The 17,662-nt window shown below is 39.7% G+C and overlaps 2 protein-coding genes across 7 annotated transcripts; one reads left to right on the forward strand and one right to left on the reverse strand.

Annotated features, from left to right (window-relative positions):
• Positions 1-213: 213 nt before the first annotated feature.
• On the reverse strand, positions 214-12,851 carry brd8a (bromodomain containing 8a). Of its 6 annotated transcripts, none has more exons than XR_002595547.2 (20): positions 12,387-12,851; positions 11,833-11,929; positions 10,548-10,617; positions 10,385-10,434; positions 10,131-10,253; positions 9,948-10,028; positions 9,770-9,834; positions 8,514-8,656; positions 7,362-7,553; positions 6,654-6,744; positions 6,132-6,281; positions 5,000-5,199; positions 4,329-4,782; positions 4,166-4,209; positions 3,763-4,031; positions 3,454-3,546; positions 3,269-3,337; positions 2,815-3,149; positions 1,770-1,814; positions 214-1,549 (listed from the first exon to the last, which is right to left on the reverse strand). XR_002595547.2 is itself a non-coding variant. In XM_022190521.2 (20 exons), exons 1-20 carry the CDS (start codon positions 12,403-12,405, stop codon positions 1,490-1,492), a joined length of 2,559 nt encoding a protein of 852 aa, XP_022046213.1. In that variant the 5' UTR covers positions 12,406-12,850; the 3' UTR covers positions 214-1,489. The 6 variants fall into 6 exon arrangements, 5 of the variants coding, with proteins under 5 accessions (XP_022046213.1, XP_022046212.1, XP_051793185.1 ...); XM_022190521.2 differs by having other exon boundaries at positions 2,867-3,149; positions 5,039-5,199; positions 12,387-12,850; XM_022190520.2 differs by having other exon boundaries at positions 2,867-3,149; positions 12,387-12,850.
• Positions 12,852-15,807: 2,956 nt separating this feature from the next.
• On the forward strand, positions 15,808-17,543 carry gng8 (guanine nucleotide binding protein (G protein), gamma 8). Its single transcript, XM_022190524.2, has 3 exons — positions 15,808-16,036; positions 16,763-16,875; positions 17,223-17,543. Exons 2-3 carry the CDS (start codon positions 16,792-16,794, stop codon positions 17,349-17,351), a joined length of 213 nt encoding a protein of 70 aa, XP_022046216.1. The 5' UTR covers positions 15,808-16,036; positions 16,763-16,791; the 3' UTR covers positions 17,352-17,543.
• Positions 17,544-17,662: the final 119 nt, after the last annotated feature.

Genomic DNA, 17,662 nt, shown 5'->3' on the forward strand with positions numbered 1-17,662 from the left:
CAGGGTGTGCAAATTATCATCGCACCTGAACTTTTTCCTGCTCAACATTTGAGCTCTCAAGCTGGATTCTACAGAAACAGAACGACCTTTGTTTGGACATGAACACGATGTATTTGCACATTCAACAGAAAAGTAGGGAGGACACAGCGGTAGTTGACAACAGCAACAAAGTGCCACCAGGAGCTGGTAAACCTGGAAACGTCTCGGCTCTGGTTCAAATAAAAGCTGGGAATCCATTTTATTCATCAGGTCATTAACATAATACTGAACAAGGTTAAACAGAAGCAAAATGCAAAATCTTTGATGATCATTGTTTCCTACACCAGAGAGGGAGCATTGTCAGAGAGGATGCGTCCCCTCTGTGTGCAGACAGCGCTGTGCAACAACAGTTCAGTGATATAAAACTAACAGTGGTGATGTTTTTTGCAAATGACGCTTATAGACACTGCTGCTTAATCTCAATCTTGAAAAAATCTGCAAGCATTCTTACTGACATATAGCACATCAAACACCAATCTCACAAAAGAGACAAAAGAGAATTTTAGACTTAGAAAAACAAAGGTATAAAATATGAATTATTTAAATTCCCCACAGGAAGATCAGGCGTGTTCTCACTGATTTCGGCGCACATTTTATTTCATGATTTTTTTTGCATGGGAGTTTCAGTTCTTAAACAGCAAAGTCAGGCTGTAACAGTTGCTGCTGTGGTCTGTCATTAGGTTGGCACTGTGGACGCATCTTGTGCAAATTTAACACGTTAGGTGGGAGATTAATTTACAGATTTATCGTTTAACACCTTAAAGTTCACAAAACAGTTTATAAATGTCGTTCTTTTTTTAAAAGCACTGAAAATGACTCAGAATATGCATGTAGGTAATGTTTCATAGGAAACGTCGCATAGATAAAATCAACTGAACACAAACAATACAGCCATATTTAAAAAGTAGAGTTTCATACGAGAAATGAAAATGTTTGAAATGTGTCCCTCTGATGAGTCACTTTTTGGGGCTCAGACTATCAGAAATTGTAGGTTAATCAGACTCTTGGGCCTCTGGTTTTACATATTATCATGGTGCAATTCACAAAATCAACCGCACTAATAAGGAGTTAAACCAGGAGCCCAGTAAACTCAATTTCAGCCAATTGTAGGCTTAGAGTAATTTTTATCTTCATTTATAGAACCTGAAGGAACTTCAGGGCAGATTAAGTCTAGGTGATCTGCAGTTACATCTATGGAAGGTTTGACTTAGTCTTTCAGAATGCCCCGTTGTAATCTGGGATTATACGGTACGTAATCCATGTCTGTATGGCTGTCTCAGAAGAAATGAGCTTCTCCACCTTACAGTCTACCCATTTAATCTAGAGTGCAAGTAAAGGTTACACTGCACATTATGCAGAGTGAGTATCTGTGCAAATGAGAGACAATAAGCTCAGTCTTTTCACTTCATCTCAGGGACACCGCTGGACACGATTTTCATACTGTTTTTGTTCACTTCTTCATCTTGAGGTCGGCTTCTATGGCACTACGGCGCCCTCTGGTGCCTCCATCCTACAGAAAACCAGGATGAAACGACACATTTAAATATGAAAACAGATGGTGGAGTTGTACCTGACAAACAAGTTGTGCTTTGAGATAGTTAAGTCAAGCATGACTTTAATGAGGGCTGCTTTGTTTTGAAATATATAACTTGTTCTGTTTGCTTCAGGAAAAAAAAAAAAGTCAAGAAAGAAAGGGAGAGTTTTAAACACACTACAGAATGGGTACTTACAAAAAGAGAAAGGAGGAAGGCAGGAGAGGACATGGAGACAGTGTCCTGTAAGAGGAAAACGATGGACATCAGAGCTGCGACTTGAAAGTGCAGTGAAAGTTTTAAGAAGAAGCAAAATAGTGACAAGAAAACTAGAACACGCAACATGAAACAAATATTGAAAACAAGCTTTTGAAAAGGAGGTTGAAACAAGCTTTAAGGGAGCTACTTCAAGAACATATTTCATCATAAAATGATATGACAATGGTGTAATATTTACTACGTATTTCCTTGCTGCCCTGCCATTGCACTACTTTTCCACACCAGGAAATTTTTAAGGAACATGCTAGTACGTGTAGCTCAGGAACTACATACAACATGTACTACAGACATATATTCTTGTCGACCATTTTTCAAGGCATTGCATGACGTTTTACAATCCTCTCCTGCCTTCCAGTCAACTACTGGTTTCAGTTAAGATCAGTACGCTATGAATATCAACATGAATTGCTTGGAATTTGCTTCGATTTCAGTTTGTCAACAGAATATTTTGGACAGAATTACAGAGAAAGACCTTCTTAATTTCAACGGAGCATTCTGTTGAAACTGTTCTACACCAAAATAGTCTGACCGCTTTGTCAAAGTTATTATATTGTGGTACAGAAATGTAGATTTAAGTGTTTTTAAAAATTATAATTTGTTTCTATATCTAAGAACATACTTCCAACATCGACAGCCGCTCTTCAATATTATCATGCTAAAATAATGCATCTTTGATGAATAAAAAAGTTCAGGTCAGGCCAATTATCTGCCAATTTCTTTTCATACTGTTGTAGAAAGAATGGAAATCAACAGGTTTCCTTTAGGAAGAATGCTAATGTAGGCTTTGGTAAACTCTGAACTCATTAAGCTTTCGAATGTTAGCAAGTTGATTCTCATAGCATACAAAACCAATGGCTGCCTGAAAGGAAACCCATCTAAAATCAAATGTCATGCTTTGGAAAATGGCCAGCAGATGTAGTTTGGCATCACTTTCTTCTACCTTAAAGTCAGCCTGTTGTCTCACCCTTGTCTCTTCTTCTGTACTCTCTGCTTTTGTCAAAATTCTAGTGAAGCACCTTGTCAGTAGAGTCCTGTTTGCGCGTGCTCTCACGGCCCCTCAGGCTCTTGGCGCTGATACCAGATTCTGCTGTCTCCATGATGAGCTGGGTAGCTAGAAACTGCTGGATCTGCTCCAGGACATCACGCTGCATCTCCACAGCCATGTGGTACACGTCATGATCCAGGCTGTTGTACATGACCGCATTCTGAAACATCAGCATGATGTCCCGCTGGAACTCGGCGGTGGTCCGTATCAAACCGGTCTCAATGTTCTTCTTTATGGTGGCCAGGTCCATGGGCCTGTAGAAGTAGAAAACAAAGAGCAAGTTGAGTCTGGTGTTGTTGACATTGTGATGCAAAAATTGTAAATTAGTGAGTAGCTGTAAAATGTGACCACAGCAAGCATGTTTGGGGCTTACCTGTGCACAATACTGTGGTATCCAGGTGCAATTTCATCTGTTACTGGCTGAAGGAAGACATTTGCATACCTACAACAGGTTCACATAAAATCCATTCAAGTAATGATCCAAAACATTAAAAAAAAAAAACAGAAATATATCAGAGGTCGCTGAGCATCAGTGGCTGGCATTTCTGTCATCCTCACCTGTGATTAGCCGCTGCACGCCACACTAGCATAATGGCTTTCTTCCAAATCTTGTGAGCCTGTAGAGCTTCCAGGTCCTCGCTGCACACAGAACTGTACAGTGACAGCGCAAAAGAAGGAAGTAGTAAAAGAGCAAATGTCATAAAGAAGGAACTGACAAACAGAAACTTGTCTGCAGCACGACACGCTGAAAAATTCAATATGCTTCCCCAGCATCATTATGCACCATCTGGGCTGCACTTTCAGCATCATCTCACACAAATCACACTTTAATTCCTCGCTATATGTGCATGAATTTGAATTACTCACAACTGAGATGAAGCGGGGCTGCTGGGGATAGAGTCTGCAGTTGTGTGGAGCTGCAGAGACGAGGAAGCCGTGTGAAGGCTGTACCCATCCTCGCTCTCGCTGGCCGCAGGCTCTAGCTCCGTTTCTCCGTCTGGCTCTGAAAAGAATTCCTCCACCCCATCGCCCTCGTCTTCTCCACACAATTCTGGCCCGTTGACCTCATTTTCCACTTTAGTCCCCGAGGCATTCTCTCTCCCCCCACCACTTATTCCGTTCTTCACCTTCATCTCCTGCAAATATGGAGAAAATGCAGAGCGGTTAAAACAAAGCCTACCATGCAGGGATACTGTGGAGCTACACACTCTGCATTTCACAACAGCAATTACAAGCATCATGTTCGCTTTGTCCTCGTTGGGTGCTATACCTTGGGATGCCTTTCTGTCAGTGGGCTATCTTCTAATACTGAGTCTGCCAAGATAGTAAAGATGAATAATAAGAAGGAAATGGTTATGCAAAATGCATAGTTGCATGCAAAATGCATGTTATGAAGCTAGTAAATACTAATATTCAATCATGGATGTGCATACCTCTGTGGGTTTTTTCAGGTCTTTGCTGTGCCCACTTCTCATTTTCACATTTTATGGTAACATCCAATGAAATTTGGTTTTTCGGGTGCACCACCTCTCCAGTCTCTCTCATTGCCTCAGACTGTGGAGGTGCTCCACTGTGGCAGTGCTCCAAACTCTTTGAGTTGCATGAGGATGAGGAAGTGGGAGGAAGGCTCCTCAGTCCCATTGGAAATGCTGCAAGATGGTTATCTTGACTGTTGCACAGAGAGGAGAGTGAAGCTTCTGTCCTCCCCTCCAGGCTACGGTGAAGAGATGAGGACTGTGGAGCCCCTGTGGGCACTGTGGGGTGAGATTCATGGGACCGGAAAGGCCCGGCATCCCAGGCACCAGACAGAGTATGGCCATTCTCCTCACAAAGGGACAGAGCAGCCTCAACTGCAGCTGCATCCAAAGCCTCTGCAGCCTCGTCTGCCTGTAGAAAAAGAAATAAAACTCTACGTCTTAAAGAACATCTGAAAACAAAAACAAACATAGGTCCTACTTCTATATTTCACCGTTTTTTTCACTGCCTTTTTCTCAGCACTGATACTGGCGTGTAAGATCATGAAACTGAACACAATGAACATATGCACATTGTAAAGAAACTGAATTTTCTTTCAAGCCTAAAACAGGTTTCATAAATGCTTTACTTTTCCACAACTGATCTCTGTGCTGTGAAGATATTGAACCTTGTCTTCAATGATGGCGATAATGTCCCCCACTGTCTTCAGGTCCAGCTCATCTCCCATATACGACACAGTCACATCCTCCTCGCTGAGCTCTGACACTTTATCCTCTGTGGAGACCGGCTGGCTCCCGGGAGGTGCAGATGGCACCAACGCATCGACCTCTGCACACAATCAACAACTGATTTTCAGCTGTGATTATTAAAAACCTTCACTTGCTATTCATAGGTCACATTGTACAAGTTTTATCTTGCATTTGAATTCCAATCAAAATGAATCTGAACTCTTGTTTGGTATCTTTAGTTGTATCAACAAGTGTCCGTAGACTTTTGAATTCTTCAGTTGTGCCAGTATTTACTGTATTAAATAGTGCATAAATTGTTTTTTGGAAACTATGTGAAAGGAGGCGCATCGTTACAGCTTGTCATACTTCTACCTCTAACTTAATGCAGCCAGAATACTATATTCCATTTTTGCCTGTTAAGAGGAAGTGATTTTAACATTAACCCTCATGTCACCCCGCGGGTCAAAATTGACCCGTTTTAAAATTTGAAAATGTGGGAAAAAATATATTTTCACAGTGAAACTTCGAATGCCCACATTTTCAACATTTTTTTGGTGGAAAAAGGAAATGTTTAAAATATTTCTTAAGAAGATTCACACAAAAAAAATCTACCAAAATCCAGCAAAATTCACTGGATTTTCATTGATATTTTTGTGAATGTTTTTAAAGAAAATAATAGAAGTTTTACCAATATATATATGTAATCACTTTAGATGTTTTTAGGACTTTTTTGGAAGATTTTTACTCATTTTCTGAAATTATTTACAAGAATTTTCTTGCCACATTTGGGGATTTTTTTAAAATAAAAATGGTAAGGGAAACTTTAAGGGAATTATTGGAATTTTCTTCCTGAAGGTTTTGCAAATTTTCAGAAATTTGGGGAATTTTTGCTGAATTTTTGGATTTTTTTCAGACAAAGAAACAATATTTTTTGGTGCCTGTAATGAGGGTTAAACTAGCTACACAGCAGCTGACATTAAGGCTGTGAGGAGGATTGTCGTGCTGGTGTTGTGCAGGTGAAAGTGGACGGACCTGTACTCGCTGTGTCAGTAGAGTCAACAGGAACAGGAGTGGCAGCAGAGAGAGGAACGCTGGAGGCCGAGTCTGCACTGACCATAAAACCTAACGGAGGAGAAAACTGGGTGGGACCGGCCTCCAGGAGACGGGACAACATCGGGGCGCCTGCCACGCACACACAAATACACACGTTAACACACAAACTGCGGAGTGCATACAAACCAGCCGTAGTCCTCAGTCAGCCAGTGAGCAAACATCTTAGACAGCAGCAGCAGAAAGCCCATAAACATTTAGAATTCAACAGCAAAATTAGCAAATACGTAGCACTCTCCTACAGATAAAGACAGAACACCTGTAAACAATATTCAGCCCTCACTAGAATGTAATCTTATGTAATTATTTGCTCTGTGATTCAGTTCAGTTGGTCAGTATGAAGAAAATGACCTGAATACACATTGACTCAGTGTCAAATAAACACTCCAATACAGTGAATATGTTTGATCATCATCTAACAATGATCAAACACCATATCTGTACCTGTTGCCTGAGAATGAGGTTGACTGGGTGGAGCCAGCTGTAAGTCATGTGCTCCTGTTATAGTACCAGTGGACAGGTCACCGTCCCCAATCTGGAATATAAATGCACACATACAGGTCAAACATTTGATGTATTTTATCTGTTTTTTGAACGTAAAGTGTACATCATCAAGTATTTGAATTAATGATTGATCCTGTAAAACATGTCAAATGTGAAATTTTGTCACTGATTCACACAGAGCGATCAATCATGTCAAAGGGAATTTTTTCAAAAATCTAAAGTGGCATCTCTACCATCTGACTACAATCTTCACAGACAGTGCTAAATGTCAGAGCAGAACCATTAATAAAAGATGCACTCGTTCTGACAAATTTGAATTTCACAAGCAGGCTTCACTAAATAGAAATGAAAAAAAATGACAAAAAAACAGAAACAAACTTAAATTCCAACTATCAAGTAGCCATTTGAAGCTGCATTTCTAATTAAACACATCTGCAAAAATAACAAAAAGCTCAGTTTTCTCTATTGGCCAAACAAACTACAACCAAGAAACCCAGAAACAGAATATACAACTGAAGTATTAAATACTTTCTGAATGCACAGTAATTCTACAAATCATCGTATAAAGAACGGATGCCCTGCAGTTTCGTGCATGTTAATTATAGAGCTTGGGACTGCTGGCACAATACAGAAGGTCCCTAGACATACCAGTCTGGAATTTGCGGCCAAGATGCTGCCTTTTTTCAGTAACTCTGACAGGAGAGGAGATGGTGGTGGTGTAGCTTTCTGGCCCATGAGCTTCTTCTGAGTGGGGTCATCCAGAAGTGACCCGTGGCTGATGTCGTCGGTACTCGATCCAGAAGACTCAGTAAATGTCAACAGCCTGGCTGTCCCTGAAGCCTAGAGACAGACAGAGGGAAACATGAAGTATTAACACCATATGAGGAAAAGAATGCTTGCTGATCTACCTGTATGTCTTCGTCCACATTTAAAGGAACAGTCAGAAGTTAAAATAAGGCCACTTCTGAAAATGGCCTAACAACTCCTATTCTAAGTTTGTTTTCATGCCTTACAGCAGGTACAGCTGACAAGTTACTTTTAACAGTTGGGTCAATATACAGGGTGTCCCAAAAAAATGTATATGCACTTTAAATAATTGTAAACTAGGTGTTTATTATAATTCGTTTAATTTTCAAAATGTAAAAGAATTTACAAACATCATTCTATTGTTTTGTCACTGTTCTCAAACTGATGTCCGTTCTGGTCCAGACACTGTCGACAATGCAAAGCGATGGAATAGCACACATCATGAAACAATTCCCTTGGTATTTGCGTGCATTCACGTTCAATGGTTGCTCTCAATTCAGTGACTGTTGCAGGTCTCATTGCGTAGACTTCGTCTTTTAAGCATCCCCAACAGTGTTACTACAATATCTTTATAAATAACTGTCAATTTCAATTTTACTCAGTTGTATATATAATATTTAGAAGAATCTTTGTCTAAAAATACCGTGTGGTGTTTGGTTGGAATAAAAGAAATGTTGATTTTAGGCTTGAAAACAGCAAAAAAGTCAACTATGATACCTGTCAACTATGTTACAAAAAGTCCCGCAATTGTATATTGACCCAACTATACTCGATATGCAATAGCACAAGGATTCTCTTTTTCACAACACCAAGAAATTACTTGAAGAAATCTACCCAGCTGGAACTCAAAAACAGAGCTAATCAGACATAATTCCTAACGTTAGCATTGTACCTATGAATTATACCAACAGAACATTTATAAATCACAAAAGGAGGCGGGACAGTTGGAAAGTGGGGCTAACCTTAAGTACCTTTGAACATTCTGAGACTTACATTTTTTGTGGATGCAAGATCCAGCGTCAAGCACTCGAGTGGGTCGCCTGGTGAGAACTCCTGGCCTGGGGAGCTACAGCCTGAGGGCGAATGCATGGAGACGCTGGGCATCCGCTTAGGAGTGGTCTTTGCCACCTGTCTGGCTGAAAGAGGGAGGAACACCAGAGGGAGGATTTCCTTATCAGTCATGCAAAAGCTGACGGTCGACTTACTTTGTTTTCTTGTTTTTTAAACAAGAACAGGATTTCTGCAGATATCAACCAGTCAAGTTTAATGCTTTTTAACGCCATTTTAATGCTATATTGTAAAAAATTTTAATGCCACGATCGTGAACTCAACAAATTACACGGGTGTGGGTTTTTTTTGTAAAAGATGATTTATATATGAAAACTGTCCCTACATTTCACTATTTCTGAAGGTTGTTGCTAGAGGTACGGACCCGGACCCGTAACCTGTGGCCGACGGATACGGCACTTTCCATTTGCCAATCAGATACGTGAGATCTGGTCACGTGACTCCCGGTAGACGCAAGAGGTATGGACCCGTAGCATCGGTACTACAGGTACGGACCCTAAACCTAACCCTAACCCTAACCTTAACCTTTGCTTACCTTTCAACAGTTTGCAGTGGTTAGCAGCTTCTTGACTCACGAGACTCGCATACGGGTCCGTATCTGTCGGCAAATGGAAAGTGCCGTATCTGTAGGCCACAGGCTTCGGGAACGGGTACGGGTCTGTATCTGTAGACACTACCATTTCTGAATCCAGAAACCACCTCTGACCACCCACAGGCTGCAGTCATTCTCTGAAATCCATGTTTTTGAGCCATTTTTGCTGGAATTTGCGTTTCCACATTTCCCAGATTTCCTCCACTTTAACCCTCTTCATTTATGGGCACCAAAAAATATTGTTTCCTTGTCTGAAAAAAATCCAAAAATTCAGCAAAAAAAATTCCCCAAATTTCTGAAAATTTGCAAAACCTTTAGGAAGAAAATTCCAATAATTCTTCAAAAGTTTCCCTAAAAGAGATTTTAAGAAATCCCCCAAATTTAGCAACAAAATTTTTGTACATATTTTCTAAAAAATAGTAAAAATCTTCCAAAAAAAATTCTAAAAATATCTAAAGTGATTACATATATATCTTCAACAAGGGGGGCAAGTAACTGCAGATGAACAGTTGTATTTCAGAAGTCAACGCAATTTATGGAGTATCAGTTAAATTAATGACAAAATACAGCATAAAATTAAAGGAGATACCCTGATAAGCAGCATCAGTGTTTTTTCTTTTTAACTCTGCTTCCTCCTCCTCCAGTTTCTTCTTTCTGGCAGACACACAAAACATACATTTTCTTTTAATTTTAGCATTTCTAATGTCTAGTAATGGAAAAACAGAAGTATGGTTTAATCATATGATGAAGGGTTTGTTTCCTCTTACTGCCGAATTTCTTCCCACAGATCTTCCAGTTTGGAGTCCAGGTGTCCTGCTTGAATCAGTTCAGCCTCTCTCTTCAGCTTCCTATTAAACAGAAATGAATCGATGCAGTTTATGATGCAGCGATTTTGTTGTTTTGGGCTGGATGATGCTGTCTTCTTGCCGTTCAAAAGTTTGCAGTTGTACCTGTGCTTCTCCTGTGTCTCTTTGATCAGCTTCTTCAGTTCTTCGATCCTCTCAGACGTCAGCCTGCGTACTATCACATCCTCCACTGTCTCCACCACTTCACCTTTCTCACCACGTTTTCGCCTGACGGTAACAAACGCATTAGTTCTTGACAGTGTTTTCGGGCATGTGCTGTGAATATCAAAGTAAACCTATGTAATCTGCGTTAACTTGCAGGTCTAGAAATGTGAGGTTAAAGTCACTTATGTGCTCACTTTGGGGCTTCTGTTGTTTCCAGGAGCTCAGAGTATTTGGAAGCACAGTGCTGCGAAGACGCAAAACGAGAATCAAGAACAACTTTGCGACAAGACAAAAGACAATGTGTTAAACAGAATTTACATTTCTGTGTTCTGAGACTGAACTCAGATGTTGTCATACCTTCTGAGAGAACCAGTCAGGTGGTCGTCCAGGTTCTGCAAACGGTTTGATGGCTCGGCTGACAGACACCCTGTTGAGATGAAAAACGCCAAAAGACAAAGACTTCAAGCCTAAAACATTGTCCTATTTCTGTCCTGGTGAATTAGAGTTATTTTTTTCAGTCTCAGTCGCATGTTTCCTTAATCCATTTTGTCATTTTATTTGTTCAAGTCTCTCTTCCGTTACTGATTACATCCTTAAACACTCAACTCTGTATATCAAAGTTATACATTTAGAAGTTCTAGTCAATTAAAATAATTTCGTCCTGCCTTAAAATAGCTTAGATGTAGCTCGACAATGTGGCTTCCTCATGAATTTGCAGATCTATGAAGAATTGCCCTCTTTTTTCATCCACCTCTCCACCACTCGCTGCAGCTGGAGAACACCAGCTCACCCCCAGAAACCTAAAACTGTGTTTCTGAGACTGTCATCGGTACACTGCAGTTTCAAAGTGGAAATGCTCAGGCATGGCACTGACTGCTTATTTCTCTCACGATGTGTTTTACAGCAAATATAAACACCATTAGACATGCTAACGAGGTAAATAAAACAATTTTTCACCAGAGGGCATCTTTAATTATTTTACAATTAGCCTTTTGGTTGTTAAATCATGCAGACATTATGCAAAATTAAAGCCAACATGCACTGGGGCGTACCATGGATAATATGCCATTTAATCACAGCTCATCAACTAGACAACTACATTAGATGTGGATTTTTCAGGGGCGATGTTGATAACGCTCATCATGCATCAATGAGACCAATGACTGATATTTGAAATGGATATCCACATTTTGAAAAACACAAAAGTTCATTGAAATGCCTGTGCTTATTTACGTTTTGAATAGGTTTACATAAAGGAAAGCGTCTTGTCATTTACTCCTTCTCGTTGAGAAGCTATTACTTGTGACCAATCAGACAGCGTGGGAACAGATTTCTAAAATAACCATACCAACAACTGGTCGGCCACTGAACTGCACAGCAACGTATGGTTAATTCATCTTATTTGCATTTTGTTGTGCTGTGAGGGGAAACCGCAGCAGCAACCCTTTCAAGTTCTTAGTGAGACAAAAATAACAACAGAACCCTGCTTACTGACAATGTCTTACCTTACAAGGTAGTTAAAAAAAAATACATATGATTGCACATGGGTGTATCTTAGAGTCTGAAACATACAATTTTTGCACACAGTAAAGAATCATTGGCACCAGCTTTGGATTAAAAAAACAGCAGAAAGTGCATTTACCAGTTCTGGTCTCCACTCTTCATGACAGATGTGGCCAAACACAGCTTCTCCCTCACTGACCATGGCTCTGTTGGTCCAATGACAAGCAGCTTGTGTTCTGCAGATGTGAGGAGACAACACATGACACACACACACTTTACACAGTATCTCCCAACAAAGCCTACATGTATCTCCCAACAAAGCCTACATGTCCCTCTGATTCCCTGCTGGGGCTCTTAGGCCTGGTGTCGACTGGAAACTCTTGCCTTCGTTTTTTTTTTTTTAATGCCATTTTATGACCGAACTGCCCACCATGCCAGCAGTTGACTGTACACACACAACTACTCGGCTTGAGCACACAAAGAGCGAGTGGTTAGTACAGTCAGTGTTAAACAGGAGCCAGCAATAGTGTACGGAGAGCTGTTAACTCGTGATGACAGTCATTAATCGTCGCTGCTGGCTCCCCTGCAGGGAGCGGAGGCTGCCATGAAGGGAACTTAGTGCTGGGAACATCCACACACGCACCGCTAACTGGTAGCATGTCATGACATTTGCTATGTAACGACGTTACTCACTTCCAACCCCGTTTGCCATCTTCCTGTCATCCCGACATCCCGAACATCCTGCTTAGACAGAAACCCAGCAATTAACAACGCTGGCGGTGTCCGAAAGCGCTCTGCACACAATGATGGACGTTAACATCAATGGATGTTGTGGATGTTGGTTTTTTTTATTTTTTTAGCTAGCACGCTGAGTCGCCGCTGTCCGTTAAAGTCACAGTCTTAGCTGCTGGTAACTTAAGGATTAACTAGCTAGCCGGAAAAATAAAGGGCTACGAAGGACTGTGTCCGTCAAAGAGTCGCGGAAACGGTTGAATCTTCGTCCGGACCACAACAAAGTCTGTGTTACTGAGCCTCCGCCAGACAGACGGGAATGTTTAGCTTTCTGTCCTCACAAACGTTATTTCTCATTGTAGCTAGCAGCGAACCGTTCATACACGCCCACCACCGAGGATGATGATGGTACGACCCCAGAGGCAGCTGGAGCTCCACAACTTAGCTAATTAGCTCGTTTCGGACAAAAAAATAACCCTTTAGAGTGGCAGTAAAATGATGATAACATGTGCAAAAATGTAATTGTGAAATGCGTTTAATGTATTTATTTTCTGGTTGACAAACTAAACAACAAACTGGGTTCCCTGTCATAAACCTAGTAATAACTCGTATTTAGCATGTTGTGCAGCTATTATGAACTCACAATGGCTAGTTGCACGTAGCATGCACTGATATAGAATATTAAACATGCACATGAAATGCAAACGCACTGCCTTATTTTTATGTTTGCATTACATAATTGCACATGTCAAAAGCAAACCAATACATTAATTTATATAGCAGATGATCACACAAAGGTTATCCAGAACTACAACAACAGCAACAAAAGCCACATGTGGAGATAAAATAATGCTAAAACATATTCAGCAGGATAAAAGTGAAATTAAATACATTTTTTAAAAGTACAGGCAAGTTGAGAAAATGTACACACATGTTATAGAGCAATTAGAAATGACAGACTTCAACCAAATAAACAAACAAAAAAACCCACAAAAAGACATAGGTATATAACCCAGCATACGTATTTCTTTTCAATACAACAAGAAAAATAAGAATATAAAATGAATGAAGCTAAGAAGGTTTCTGCATCCTGTTGATAATGAATTGCTATGTGATATTTTTATACAATACAGAAGAGTGTGCTAGAAACTGTGCAGCAGGTGCCACAAACTAGAAAAACTGGTTTGCGGTTTGAATGAGATGGCAAAATAAATGATTAGGGATATCCAGGAGAGCTAGGACTCTGGCAGGTAAAATTTTGAAATAAATTATTTGGGCTTGTTTCTACACTCTACCATTGACTCGTTTATAAAATTAGGGGTCAGGCTTCTTAAACTGTATGATAACATTAAAACCTTACCCTGGGTTGCAGTCAGAGCCCTGCACAAAAGGGAATTTTGACTTTTCAGTTAAGTTATTGAGCTACTAATGTAGTTGTAAAGAGTCAAAACACGTTTAGAAATCTATTTTCTTAACCTGTCCACTATGCATTAAAGTGCAAATGTATCATTCTCCAATTTATCTCTCTCTTTTAATGACAATGGCTTCAATTAAGGTTATAAATGCATGTTTCATAGAAATGTTTTTGAAGTAGAATCATGTGAAGTACCTCGGTGTAACCTTTTCTGTAAGCCGAAGTCATGGAAACCTTTTGCAGTTCAGAGTGAGACAACAATAGCACTGCCATGACTTCATACCTAATCATTAAGCACAACACATTTTTGGCTGACTCTGACATAACAGCAATCCTGCAGCTGTTAAAAATAAATCTGTCAAAAGTTCTGTCAAAATCTGATCTGAAGAGGTAATAAAATTTGGACACTCGTCTGTAAAATGTTAAAATAATTGCAGAACCTGTAAATCACTGTGATGATTATGTGCATCTCCTCTCTGGTGTCATCGATCCAACGGTGTAGCATCTATCAGAGCTGAACAGTATGAAAGAAGACACATGCTGGCTGGCTGGCTGGAGAGATGGCTGGAGTATATAAACATAATTATCATCAATTTTAAGTTGTTTTTTTTTTTAATCAAGGATATGAACATTCTCTACTTGAAATATGCAACACATCTGGGCAGCTTATATATTTCGGCCCTTGTAGACAGTTGGTTAGCCGAAGCAACAGCTCTGTGCCCTCATAAGGTCCCGTATCTTTCATAAAGAGAGACCAATTACGACAGGGAAACAAATGTTAATGAGGCACTTGACATTTACCTCCATAACGCTGCCACTTTGCCCCCCACTGCTCTGTCGAATAAGTCAGCTCTACAGGAAAGACTGGCAGCCTTATAGAGGCAGCTACAGCAGGAGACGAATAATTCTGTTGTCTGAGAAAACTCTGACTTTAACAAAGCTCAGCCACTTACTGAGCAAATTTACTGTGAGATTTAGCCCAGTAGTCCCTGTGTATATCTTGCAGGAGAGAATTAGGCTCTTAAGATATTTGTTTGGAGTTTTAAAAGTCACTTTTCTTCAGTTTGCACACCCTCTCTTGAAACACAGAAGCATGTTACCTGTCATATTTTATCACTGTTATACTGTAAATCTGCACAACACACCATCTAATAACCCAAGCAGATTAAATTATAAAATATTTTTTAAAAAACAACAGGTTAGGAAACTATCAGAACTGTCCAAATTTCTCACCTAAATTTCCTGATTGTTTAATCTATTTTTCTTAGTGTATTTTCATAGGTATTTATTTATATGTGTTGTTTTGCTTGCACTGCATTAGTACTGGGAGAACAGCATTTAGTTTTCTGTGTATTCAAAACAAGAAATATCAATAAACAAACCTTGAATCTTGAATTTAAGATAATTTCCTTTAATAGCATCACTGTAACTGTATAAAAAAATGCAAAATTTGTCAAACCGCTGAAGGAGAAATTATTTCTTATACTGTGAAACCACATGAAGCAGAAACTTACGCTGATGACCTTTGTAGGAATTTGAATTCCACCACTCATTTTCAACCATATTATGCATTTTATTTGAAGTATAATAATAGAATTTTAAATAAACATGATAACAATAAATATGAATATGATTATAAATATTGAATATTTGTAAATTTTTCATCATACAATGAAATGGACCAAAGATAAATAAACTTTGTAAATTTATCTCCAAAATGTGATCAGATGTAATATTTCTTCTTTGAATAAATTACAATCAGGAAAATTAATAAAAGCCATAGATAACAACTTTGCCTCTTCTCTTGAGATTATCCCCATATGGTGTCTTTTATTGTTACTGATATATATTTTACATCTTTACAACTCATTATAACCACATTTCTGGTTCACGTAGATTTTTTTTAAACCTGTGTTTATTGGTCCACCTCAGATCATGAGCTCCTGTATCTCGCTGATAGTGGTAGAGACTCCAGAGATGAAGGTCACACCACATGTTGCCTTTAACTGCTGCACAAAGCCCATCCTGGAGGCAGAACCTCGGCTAATGATTTGAAGGAGGGAACCTACTGAAGCCTCCCTCCTCATCTTTGCCATCAATCTCACTTTGTTTGTTGCTGGAAGTTTGTGTGGCGGACCCTGCTGAAGATAGGTCTGCTTTCCTACGAGGAGTTCAGCGGTTGCTGTCAGTCTTGGTGGTGAGCATGTTGGAAATTTTTATGAGTTAGAACAAATCTTGAGAAATTGCAGGTTATATTTTATCTACTTTTGTACAGTTGCATGGAAACAGCTTAGAACAGCCCATATATCTGAGTATGTGTTGATACTGGCAGCATGAGTATGTAGAAACTATTTGCATTGAGATTCCTATTGATTCTAACAGACGCTAACATATTAAATAAACAGTCTTTCTATGTTGACTTATGACTCTTTTCATATATTGCCCGATAGGAGGCTCAGCCAGATTAATCTTGCATGAGCATCTGAGCAACGTAGCAGCGGCTGTGTAGACAGAAATGTAAAGAGACGGTGTCAGCAGCAACTTTGAATGCTCAGTTTTGATAAACATATTCTGCAAACATGGGATAAACATATTCTGTGGGAGCAGCATGTTAATGTTAGGTGTATTTACATTCTCAGCTAGCGGATGCCACCCCAGGGGAGGGCTGCTCTGCCTCCGCTCCCCTGCCCTCCTCCTCCTCTGAGACCTTCCCTGCACCACTTGCAGCTGAGACCCAGGGAGCAGAATTAACAAGCAAATTGAAACAGACTCTAACCACTGGCGCAGATACCGCCTATAATTTGTCGCCTGTTATGTTTGCTGTGTGTGTGTGTGCCCTTTAGACGTGTAGTCATCTTTTTTTTTTCTTTAACTCAGTAATCAGTGATGCATACTGCTATGTCTTGTTTGTGGTTTGCTGCAGGCTGGCTGACTTTAGTGGGAAGGGGCAGGATGTCCAACAACATGGCCAAGATTGCAGATGCTCGAAAGACAGTAGAGCAGTTGAAACTGGAGGTGAACATAGAGAGGATGATGGTGAGTCTGCACATAATGGAATATAGCAGCATGCTGTGTGAAAACAGCACTTTTTCTCACTTCTTTGTGTTTCAGAATCAGTTTAGTTTCACGTATACTCATCAGTCATTTAATAAGTAATGTATAAAAATATAAAGTACAGTCATCATTTTCTGACCAATCTGGCCTTTTCAGTCAAAGCAAACCAGTTTGTTTTGCTGTGTTTCAATAGAAGATACATCCACATTTTGGGAAGACATGTGTGTTTTGATTTTTAAATGAATGGTAATAAATTAGCTAAAATAAAACTTCTTATCCTCCCCCTTTTTGAATGCACGGATGCACATTACCACAACCTTTCTGTCCAGGTATCCAAAGCAGCTGCTGATTTAATGGCCTACTGTGAAGCTCATGCCAAAGAGGACCCCCTGGTGATGCCGGTGCCTTCATCCGAGAACCCATTTCGAGAGAAGAAATTATTCTGTGTGATACTTTAAACTCAATGTGAGCACGATGAACATTAGAGCTATTTTAATGTGGAATTTCTTATTGGCTTCAGTTTTTATTTATTTGTCTTTTAAAAAAAAAATAACATTCAGCTTTAATTGTAGTAGCTCCCTAGTGTAACTTCACTTGGCAAATGATCATCTTTTATACATGATAATGAGGACAATAAAAATGTATTGGAAGTGGGTGCAAAGTTCATTTAAACAGGCCAGTGCTGCTGTCTTTCCTTGTGCACACAGCTTATATATTAACCAAATTGTGCCTAAGTTCTCCCACTGAAGATTTTAGAACACAATAAAAA

The sequence above is a fragment of the Acanthochromis polyacanthus genome, chromosome 17 (genome assembly GCF_021347895.1).
Source record: "Acanthochromis polyacanthus isolate Apoly-LR-REF ecotype Palm Island chromosome 17, KAUST_Apoly_ChrSc, whole genome shotgun sequence".
Taxonomy (NCBI): domain Eukaryota; kingdom Metazoa; phylum Chordata; class Actinopteri; family Pomacentridae; genus Acanthochromis; species Acanthochromis polyacanthus.

Excerpts from the sequence above, each read along its gene's own strand:
- gng8 (XM_022190524.2), top strand. The coding sequence starts at position 16,792 with ATGTCCAACAACATGGCCAAGATTGCAGATGCTCGAAAGACAGTAGAG. Across the intron at positions 16,876-17,222 it reads TGAACATAGAGAGGATGATG|GTATCCAAAGCAGCTGCTGA; the intron begins GTGAGTCTGCAC and ends CTTTCTGTCCAG.
- brd8a (XM_022190520.2), bottom strand. Across the intron at positions 10,435-10,547 it reads CTGACTGGTTCTCTCAGAAG|CACTGTGCTTCCAAATACTC; the intron begins GTATGACAACAT and ends GCGTCTTCGCAG. Across the intron at positions 4,210-4,328 it reads ACCTGAAAAAACCCACAGAG|ACTCAGTATTAGAAGATAGC; the intron begins GTATGCACATCC and ends CTATCTTGGCAG.